The sequence below is a fragment of the Electrophorus electricus genome, chromosome 10, assembly GCF_013358815.1.
Source record: "Electrophorus electricus isolate fEleEle1 chromosome 10, fEleEle1.pri, whole genome shotgun sequence".
NCBI lineage: Eukaryota > Metazoa > Chordata > Actinopteri > Gymnotiformes > Gymnotidae > Electrophorus > Electrophorus electricus.
Window position 1 is genome coordinate 12,479,181 of NC_049544.1, and position 10,176 is coordinate 12,489,356.

Below are 10,176 nucleotides of genomic sequence, written 5' to 3' on the forward strand. Positions count from 1 at the left end.
GTGTGTGTGTGTGTGTGTGTGTGTGTGTGTGTGTGTGTGTGTCTGTTTGTGTGTGTGTTTGTAGATTTGTACATGTAGATTTGTATATATGAAATTTGTACTATTGAGACCATGATTTGCTAGTATGATTTGTAGATACCCCTTTTTGTCCATATTAAGGCTTAAATTATAACTCCGGGGATGGGGGGTGGGTTGTAAATTTCAGCCTATTTTTTCTGTTTCTGTGTATGTGTGTGTGTGTGTGTGTGTGTGTGTGTGTGTGTGTGTGTGTGTGTGTGTGTGTGTGTGTGTAGATTTGTATATATGAAATATGTACTATTGAGACTGATTTGCTACCGTAGACACCCTTTTTATCCCCAGGGGAAGTGTGGAGATATTTTAATTAATAAGGGAGATTACCACTGTTTCACACTTGTGCATGTTGTTTATTACAGCAAAATGGTTAAATCATTCATTTAAGAGTTTGATGTTATTTTAGTGTGTTATATTGATACAGATCACACATTTTCTCAGTATTGATCACTATTAATGTCATTCAGGTGTTTAATTAACTATTGGATCTTAAGCCCCCATGTTTGGCAATACATCACCAAACAAAACTCAGAAAGGTTTCTCTTTCAGAAAGTCTGTCTCACTACTGGCAGCTAATCTAACGTTAGCCCTTAAATGAGTGAACAGACCTTGAGGAGATCTATTTTGATTTACTGTGGAAACTAAGCTTTCCCTGAAAAACAGCCTTCTTTGGGTTTCTCATTGTGCTGAATATCCCATGATGCTGATGGATGACAGTTTTCCAGCTATTATAGAACAATAAATAAGAAGCTGCATTTGGTTTAGCCATGTGATTGATATAACTGTTAAACAAGGGCCTTAATTAATGAAAAATAGTGAACCAACAAAGAAAAAATATCCATCTTAATATTTGTTAACTAAATATAATTCAAGGAGGTTTTTTTATGTTAAGAATAAATGATGAATTCATAATTTTCTTTGCATTCTGGACAGCAGAAGCTGTGCCAGAGTTAAACATGTTGAAGGCAGAAGCCCATTCCACATGAGGGACTTTAGTGGGTATTCGTAGTCCTTTCTCATCAGCATCTCTTTCTCACCCAAACAGGCATAAGGACTAAAGTTAGATTTGTCTATGTGTTTTTCTCTTGCCTCATACCCATACAGGAAACATTAGTTGGTCAATGTCATTGATAATATTGAAAAATATTTGTAGCTGTTTGCAAGAGGTTCCATGCATGATGCATTATGTTTCTTTTTTTTCTAATAACTGCAATAATTATTCAGATTCTGTATTTTTCCACAGGTTGCCAGGAAATTGTGCTAGTGTGATTCTAGTTGCCTTCAGTGTTGCCTGATTTATTTGAGGGCACTTTGAGAGGTAGTGCCACCTTGATGGATTTTTTTGTATTGCTTGTGAGGTCAACTAATCTTTCAAGTTGTCACATTGCCATCACTGTGAACTACTGCAATTGATTTTTGTCATTGATATTTATGAGATGGTTGAGACAAATGTTTAAAGGCTAAATATAATATCTGACATGTGCATAGAAAAATATTCCTTATTGTACATTCTGTAAATTCTGCTAGCATTCATTTGTTTGGGCTGTCTGTATGTCTGTTATGATTACTTATGGTTTTAAATTGATGAGGTCAGCACAAACTATCCAGCCTCCTGATTCTTCAGCCCCTAGCCAGTGTGACCAGTTTCTTCTCCTCTGGTGTCATTGTAAGGGGACTGCATAGTGCCTTGAATTACAAACTGAGAACTTATTTTCACTGTCTTTTCCAGTATATTTTCTGGGTTTCCTTAAAATATGGGTTTGTGTGAGAAGCACATGCAGTTTTGTCACTATTTATTTATTTATTTATTTAGATAGATAGGTTGTGGAGATTCAGGCCTTTCATCATATCAGACTGAATGAATTATCACTCATTAGTTATGACTATCACTTTTACACTGTACTCATTGAGAAGTTCAAGTAGTTAATTTGAACAAGTAGTTAATTTGAAATAGTTACAGTATGAAATTGGACAGAATACGATATTTCAGGAGTCCTGAAAATCTCTGCATGCTACCAATTTATTCAAGACAAGGCACAACTTTACAAAATATAAATACACAGCATTACAACAGCAAGAAATGGACTACAAAAAAATCACCTTATGGACTACAAAAGTTTGACAGACTACAATAAATTCTTAATCATTTCCAAAGTCTGTGCAGGGAGCAGGTATCCATTTTACATTTTATACATTTTACATCACTTTCACTATTTTTCAGAGTGAATCATTTTTATTCTTCACATTTTCTGAACCAGTTTACATGAAGTATTGTAATGAATACTACATCAAAAGCCACATCCTGGATCAAAAAACTTGCATTACACATCAGCTGACTATATGTAATACTACACAAATCCCAGTCAAAAGAGAATGTTGAACTTTTTCACTAATATACCATAACAATATAACAGGAAGTAGTGTTGAGATGATGATTCTTCCTATCATTCTGAAGGAAACTGAAGAAAATCTATACCTTAAATTGCAAAGATTTTATGTGAAAATGTTTATTCAAATGTTTCTCTGCTTCTGTAGTTATATTGGTAAACACAACTGATCAACTGTTTTTGGTTATAAACACACACACACACACAAAGCCTGTGCTTGTACTGAGCCCTCCTTTAGTGTACATAACTTTTTTTTTTTTTTTTTTTTTTTTTTTTTTTTACAATTTAAAGCCTTATAGACTGAAGAATTTATGGCTATAAAAACACTAAATAAATAATACCTAGGATATAGGCTCAATAACTGTAGGCCACACATTTCCACAGTGACTAGAGCAAACCAATGAGAAACCCATTAATGTAACAAGTCTCTTGGGGATGGTGCTTTAACAAAGATATACTGTGCAGTAGCTATATTAACCAATGTGGGTTGTGCTCTGAGCACGAGGTTGTAAATCTTTTGGGCAGGACAACTGGAGGCTTGATGTTTGTCTTCTTGGCCTTCTCACTTAACCAGACACCAACTACATGGCTTTGACATTGAAACAGTTTGGATGCAAACCATTCTATTCAATTAAGCCTCCTTTTTGCTACTTTCTTCAAAACTATGTCTTGAAGTGTAGATTGGAGAAGCTGGGTTAACGAACACGTCATTAGCCTAGTTCCTACCGAGGCACCACTGTAAATATATGGCCACTTTTATGAAGTGGTCAAACCAACGCTCCCCTCTCCCATGGACCTAGGCAGTCGCTATAATTCTTTTAGACAATGAGGGCTCCTTGAACGAAACCCTCTTCTTTCCAGGCAAGAAGTCTTCGGAAGCCCCCTGCATCTCTTCCATTTCCGTGGTGTAGTGATCTGGGCTCTCCCCATTCGACGTCTCCTTGATTACACTGTAAGTCAGTGCCGCGCTGTACGCCGGAGGCTTCTCCGAGCGCTGCGCTCCGCACTGGCACAGCTTCCGAAAAGCGGCTCGGAACTTTTGAGACATGACGTTGTATATGACAGGATTGATGGCGCTATTAAGATAAATGCAGAGTCGACAGAAGAGCAAAAACCAGCTGCTCAGATAGGGCTTCGGTAGGAAGGAGTTGACAACCACCAGCGTGCGATAGGGCATCCACAGTAGCGCAAAGAGGATCACCACAACTACCAGCATCTTCGTTACCTGCACCACAAATAAAAGTCTGAAACAAAATCTGCTCACCTGATTTTAATGTTTCTTTTTCTTTCTTTCTTTCTTTCTTTCTTTCTTTCTTTCTTTCTTTCTTTCTTTCTTTTTATTTTTTTTTTATTTTTTTATTTTTATTTTTTTACAAATCCACGTTTAAAATAATTCTATTGACATTATACAATGGTTTACTCCGGGTATAGAGTCTATGGGTCGTCGTTAGGCCATAACTAGGCCAATAGCACATTACATAATGAATGATATTTACAAAGTCAACATTCAAAAGGTTTTTTGTTTGCGCTTCACGACTGTTTATTGGCAGTTAACTGACTAGTCATTTAAAGGTTAGCCTATAGTAACGCACCCTTCGACTTTCCTTTTATCACCGAAAACTCAAATCTACAATCGTGTATTCTTAGTGTAAGTTTTAATGCAATTGAGAAAAATAAATATCACATACCTGCCTCCGCGAGGTTGTTGTTGTGCTGAAGGAAGAGTTTTTGGATAGATGTTTTTTGTTCCCTGCGCATGAAGCTTTTTTCCACGTTTTTGTATTTTCCTTGGGATCCGAGGGGAGTGGGTTGAGAAAAAGAATTCTCGCTATCAGTCCATATAGAACGGTGGCCAGCATAAGCGGAATAACATAAAACAAGGCAAAATCTGTAAAGTATATCGGCATGTACAATTTTCTCGACACTTTGTAAGCGCATATGATTAAGGTGACGTTGTCGTAAACTTGTTTTTCTATGTCAGAAAGACAAAACCACATAACACAGTACAAGGTGGTAAAAGTCCAAACCAAAACAATTATCTTTTTAGCTCTCGAGAGAGTGCACAGAAACTGCGCCTTAATCGGATGACAAATAGCGATGTACCTCTCAATGGTGAAAGCAGTAATGGAGCATGAGGATGCATTAATACCCAAATACTGAAGGTATGTTATAGAAAGACAACCGGCATATCCGTAAACCCATTGTCCGGCAAACAGACTGTCGGTGATGTTAGGCAACCCCGCTGCCGTTAGTACTATAAGGTCAGCGACTGCCAAGCTCACTAAGTAGCAGTTTGTGGGTGTCCGCATATGTTTAGTAGTTAAGACTACGAGGATCACCATAACGTTACCTACAATTCCAGTTCCGCAAATTACTATCACCAGTAATATGCTCACAACTTTGTACTCGACACTGTAATCGGCCCATGTGCCTCGAGTCTGATTATCTGGAAATAATGTAATATTCTCCATGCTTCACCCCACTCCTTCGTTCAATGGGCAAAAATGTTTTGTTTTGTTTTTTTACCCCAGATTGATCAAATGAAAAAGCGACGTTCCATCATTGAGACAGGCTAAAGAAAGTAAAATGTCCATAAAGTTACTATTTCCAGATTTTGTGTGACCGGAGGGAAAAAGTCCACTCTGACGTGCGTGTACAGAGGCGGTATCCACCGAGGGTCGAGAGGATAATGTAATTTTACTGAGCTCCCAATAGCCCTAAAACGAAGAGAGACCGTTAGTGGGGTAGGCTATGCAGCGCGTGGTGTTATTGCAGGCAGGACTGAGAAATACACCCACAGTTTTGAGTAGCGGACTGCTGTATGATGTCCACTAATCACGTTAACAGCGTTCATATATGTAATTCTAGTCACTGACAAAAAAGGTCTGTAGAATAATTTGTTTGAAGGAATTTGACCTAAATTGACCAAGACTTATGTGGTTTTAACAGTTATCTTACAGTGCTTGTGTAGCGTATGGATGCCTTCACTATCCCTCACTGTTCTGTAAAGTGCATCTTGGATTCAGGACTTTAACAGTTTTGCCTTTTGATCGTTAAACATTATTAAGTCGCATGGGAGCATATTCCCTGCTACCTAGTTTCCACCTGCAGAGAGCGTAAAACCATCATCTGAATGCCATGCAGCTCATTTCATGGAGAAAAAAAGGTCATAGCTTATTAAATAATGGATTTTGAGTGGAATGACCCTGAAATGTGAGATAAACTGTTATTTTTTATTTTGCTTTAATATTAAAAATGTAATGGAACTGGAACTACTCAATGAACAACGTAACAAACCTGGCATGTTTGAATAGCAAAAACAGTCCACAGAGCAGTGGGTTTGCACACAGGAGCCTATAGAATACTGCATTTGCCCTCAAACATAAGATAAGACATTAAAAAAAACTACAATTAGTGTTACACCTCGTGAGTTAAACAATGCATAAGTTCATAAGACACATAAAACATAAATGCTCTTTTTTCATGGTCTTGAGTTTCTACAGCACCAACATTTTGTTTGTTTTAAACAGTTTGGCAGTGATATGCATTTTACATAATGCATTTGGATCAGAAAAATAATTTCTGTGTCAATATTGGCTTCTATTTTATCAGCAGTAGCATAATGATAGCAGGCTGTGAGTATCTCAGTTCATGGAGAACACCATTTATGCCAGCACTGAAGCTGCCAGAGCTGGAAAAGTCAAGGGGAAGTCACCGCTACACCTAACTTGTGAAAGTCACTGCAATTTAAGATAAGATATGAAGAAACCAGTTGTAATTCATGTCACGGAGGCAGGCACTGCATTTATGTGTAGGGAACGTGCACAATTTGTTACAGTGATGGTGACAGACAGTGATGTTACACTGCCATCTTGTGGACCCCCCCTTTCTGCCTTAAGTGTCTTTTAAAGTGCCTCATGAATATTTTCACTTAATTCTAATATTCGTGTAGCTAGCTACTGCTTTAAATAACAGCAAATTGCACAAAATTACATTAGGTTTGTGTAATAAACAAATATAGCCTACCACTGTAAATGTACCACAAACCTGTGCTGAACAGTGTCTTTAACTGGCATATTTGAAAGCTTTACACAAAAATATAATACAAATGCAAACATCTACTGCACATTTCTTTCTTTCATGAAGGGAGCGATTTTCATTTCATTGTAGCAGTGAATATTCACTTCATCGGACAGATCCAAAATGCATTTTGTAAAGGGAGTCGTGGGCATATTAAGTCTAAGAGAAACTTGAAAGCCTTCTCAGCAGGCTAGAAGCTTCCAAGCCTGCTTTTACTGAAGTTTTATATGGTTAACCATGAGGAAGGAAAGGCATAAAAAAAATATAATTTACATATCGTAATTTGCCTGCAGTCATGCACATGTCAAGTTCTGCTGAACTTACTTTGTACAGGGAGTGAGATGAATTAGTATTATTTCATATTACACAAATTAGAGAGCCTGGGCAGGGGGTTGTGTGTGACTATGGCTGTGGCTGTCACTTGGCTGTTATTTTAGGCTTTTGCTATGGTCACTTATGAATAATTTATAGTCAGGAATTTTTTTGTATGGTTCTTTCATTTTGTAATTGAATTTTATTTCAGGTACATTTTAAAAACCAAGATGTTAGGTTTTCCATCAGTAACCATGCCAGCAGACTACTCAGAGCTTGGCAGCCTGCTTTTCAAGAGAATAAATGAAATGCTCACTGAGTCTCAAAGCGCTTTCATTTTCATAATGATGAAAGCCTATTCCAATCTATCACCTTGCATGACTGCCATAGAAAATGATCCTCCATCTCAGCACAAACAAAAGTGGGGGATCCTGCCATTTTGTTAAAAGACTTTTCTACTAGGCGCTCTGACTACAACCCGAGGCCTCACACGGAGTTATTCATGCTAATGTGGCTAATTGAACCATTCTACTTTCTTTCCAGTACATTAGCCCTTAATATTTTAAACCCCTTCAAATGAAGAGGTTCTCATACAGGACTTATCCATGGATAATATTGCAGTGCTTATGCTGATCTGAAACTGAATATTTGTATATGCACACACACACACACACACACACACACACACACACACACACACACACACACACACACATATATATATATATATATATATATATATATATATATATATATATACTCTCCCACCCTCCCTCTCTCACTGATTCATCAGATGAATGGAAAGTTGCCGTTCTCAGTATTAGTAGCAAGCACAATGTTGAATTTCTTCAATAATGCATACTCCTATTCAACTTGATGTCTGGATTTGGCCTATAGCCAGTAATGCACGTTGTCTTATTACACAAAGAGGTTGTATTTGTTTTGTTTGTTTGTGTGTTTCTTTGTTTTGTATTATATAAAGCTACTAGAAGGTTCATTTGTGCCGGTAAATTATGCATTCCTCGGTGGATATTCGGCTGAAGTGACTGACCTGTACCAGATTGACCAGTAATCTTCAACTCTTATGAAAACTAGCCAACAGATTTTCCATTGGGTGGGGTTTTCGGTGTATAGCAAACATGGAAATGGATGTCACGTCCGAAATTATGTAGTAACTCCGCTAATATGTGTAAAACAGGTAGCCTATATCTTCGTGCACGACTTTTAATAATATTTCTTTACGCTAAGCATTGCATGCCCCATAGTTCCACTATATTTTTTAAATCCCCGGGCACTTCCCTCAGTAATGAAGCGATCTAATATCTACGGAGGGTTCATTTTAGCACCAGTGTGAGACAGCTAACGCTGTGCGTGGGTGGGACATCGCAAAGCCATTCTTGCAATCACGCGATGCAGGGCTGCGGGTACGCTATCACATTCGGCCAGGGAGAAGGTATTTACTGAACAACGATTACATTTTATAACCAACTGAATATTTTAAACCCTGTGTCGAAAAGGCGTGTTGAGAAACCAGCCTGTTTTACGTTTATTGTGTTGTCTAGTTTCTCTCTCTCCACTGTAGCATGCAGCATTTTTAAAATCTGCTTCCTCATTGACACGCAAAAAAGTATTTGTATGCCAGAAGCTAACGGCCCGTGTTATTTTTCAAATACGTGCCTGACGTATGGGACCGTAAAGTAATCGTTTTAAAATTATGGCGTTACCGAAGCCAGATGTTAGCTTTTTCAGATGAGAGGCTAACGCTGTTGGCGATTATTTCAAATCCTCGTGGCTCTATGCGGGAGTGTAACCTAGCCTTCCTTACACTCGTTTTATATGTGCCTTTTAAAGAGTTTTGAGATTTCTCTGGGTTTTAAATACCGATGTAGTAAGTTAATTAGTAATTATATTCGCCTTTCAGAGTGGGACCATGAGTCTTTTTTTGAACACAGTGATTAACTTTGGTTATCACATGGTCTTTCCGAACTAGTAGGCTAAATTGAAAGCATGGCTCAGTTTAATCTTAAAAGGGGGTTTTAGTATGTTCACGTTGTTTGTTATACCATTTCATGAGAGATTTGCTGTTTTGTATGATACAGCTTTATGTGTTGGTAGGTTTGATGTGTCTTAATGCGGTGGCAAATTAAAGTGTTCTGTGGAGAATCTGATGGCCTCCGTGGAGCTGCTTTACGTTGATCATGAAAGGCGACGACCTGATCCACCGGACGTCCTTGATTGGGCTTCTATGGCTGTACACGTGCATAGGTCAAACAGTACAAGCGAAGAAACGTCTTCCAGGGAGCATGAATGCAGCCCCACTCGCAAGGCGCCTATCTCCGAGGGACAGTGTAATTCAGCACCAAGGACGGCTCCCATCAAAGGACTGCCTGGCAAGCATTGTCAACAACCAGCCGAGAAGGTCAGAGTGTGCTGCGACGAGGAACTGGAGACTTCTTTCACTTATGTCGATGAAAATGTCAATTTGCGATTGGCCACTCCGGATACAAGTGAGAAAAACCTCCGCAACGGGTCGCGCCTTGACTCTTCGAACGAATTTCGACTGGATGGATTTCATGAGCTTTCGTTAATGTCTGACCTGGCGTCGGAGAGCTCTGGAAGAACAGTGGATTACGGATTTATCAGCGCTGTCACGTTCCTAGTGACAGGGATTTCTCTAGTGATTATATCCTATTCTGTCCCCCGTGGCGTAAAAGTAAACCCAGACAACGTGTCCGCGCGAGAGATGGAAAGGCTCGAAAACGAGAGCGCTCAGATAGGGGCGCACCTGGATAGGTGCGTCATTGCTGGGCTTTGTCTTCTTACGTTAGGCGGGATAGTGCTTTCTACTTTGCTAATGGTTTCAATGTGGAAAGGTGAGATGTACAGAAGAAAGGCATTTGCCTATTCAAAGCACTCAGCAAAGTTGTATGGCTCCATTAATTTTAGACCAAAGCCAAGCCCCGGTCGGTCGTCGGCACACAGTTTTGTTGAGGAGAATGGCAACAACATAAGCTGACTGTTATTTCTGCCTGTAAGAATTTATCCAAGGCCACTTAATCATCATCAACTTTACAGCAATCCAAAAAGCTTGTATCTCAGTTAATAAACATAAAATGTTATTTATATATATATATATATATATATATATATATATATATATATATATATATATATATATATATATATATATATATATATATATATATATAATGGAAACGTAACACATTTGATAGTTTAATTGGTAGTTTCATTTTAATTGAACAAATAACAGCTAACTATTAACCCAAATATGCAATATCATAATCTTGTCACATCCTTGTGATGC

General features: G+C 38.3%; 2 protein-coding genes across 6 annotated transcripts in view; one reads left to right on the forward strand and one right to left on the reverse strand.

Annotated features, from left to right (window-relative positions):
- LOC113586269 (transmembrane protein 74) overlaps positions 1-9,944 on the forward strand; it is a 34,014-nt gene extending 24,070 nt beyond the window's left edge. The window contains exons 1-2 of one of the 5 annotated variants that reach the window (XM_027024273.2): positions 8,098-8,304; positions 8,967-9,944. In XM_027024273.2, coding sequence (XP_026880074.1) covers positions 9,019-9,867 — 849 coding nt within the window. In that variant the 5' untranslated portion in view covers positions 8,098-8,304; positions 8,967-9,018 and the 3' untranslated portion in view covers positions 9,868-9,944. Of the gene's footprint in view, positions 1-1,315; positions 1,731-3,320; positions 3,387-8,097; positions 8,305-8,625; positions 8,740-8,966 lie in introns of those variants that run through there. The other 4 variants (XM_027024274.2, XR_003411594.2, XR_003411597.2 and 1 more) reach the window with 4 other exon arrangements.
- On the reverse strand, positions 2,757-5,125 carry trhra (thyrotropin-releasing hormone receptor a). The gene is made up of 2 exons (XM_027024270.2): positions 4,148-5,125; positions 2,757-3,684 (listed from the first exon to the last, which is right to left on the reverse strand). Exons 1-2 carry the CDS (start codon positions 4,928-4,930, stop codon positions 3,256-3,258), a joined length of 1,212 nt encoding a protein of 403 aa, XP_026880071.2. The 5' UTR covers positions 4,931-5,125; the 3' UTR covers positions 2,757-3,255.
- Positions 9,945-10,176: the final 232 nt, after the last annotated feature.

Coding starts and splice junctions, on each gene's coding strand:
- trhra (XM_027024270.2), bottom strand. CDS start 4,930: ATGGAGAATATTACATTATTTCCAGATAATCAGACTCGAGGCACATGG. Junction 3,685..4,147: donor CAACAACCTCGCGGAGGCAG/GTATGTGATATT, acceptor TTTGTGGTGCAG/GTAACGAAGATGCTGGTAGT.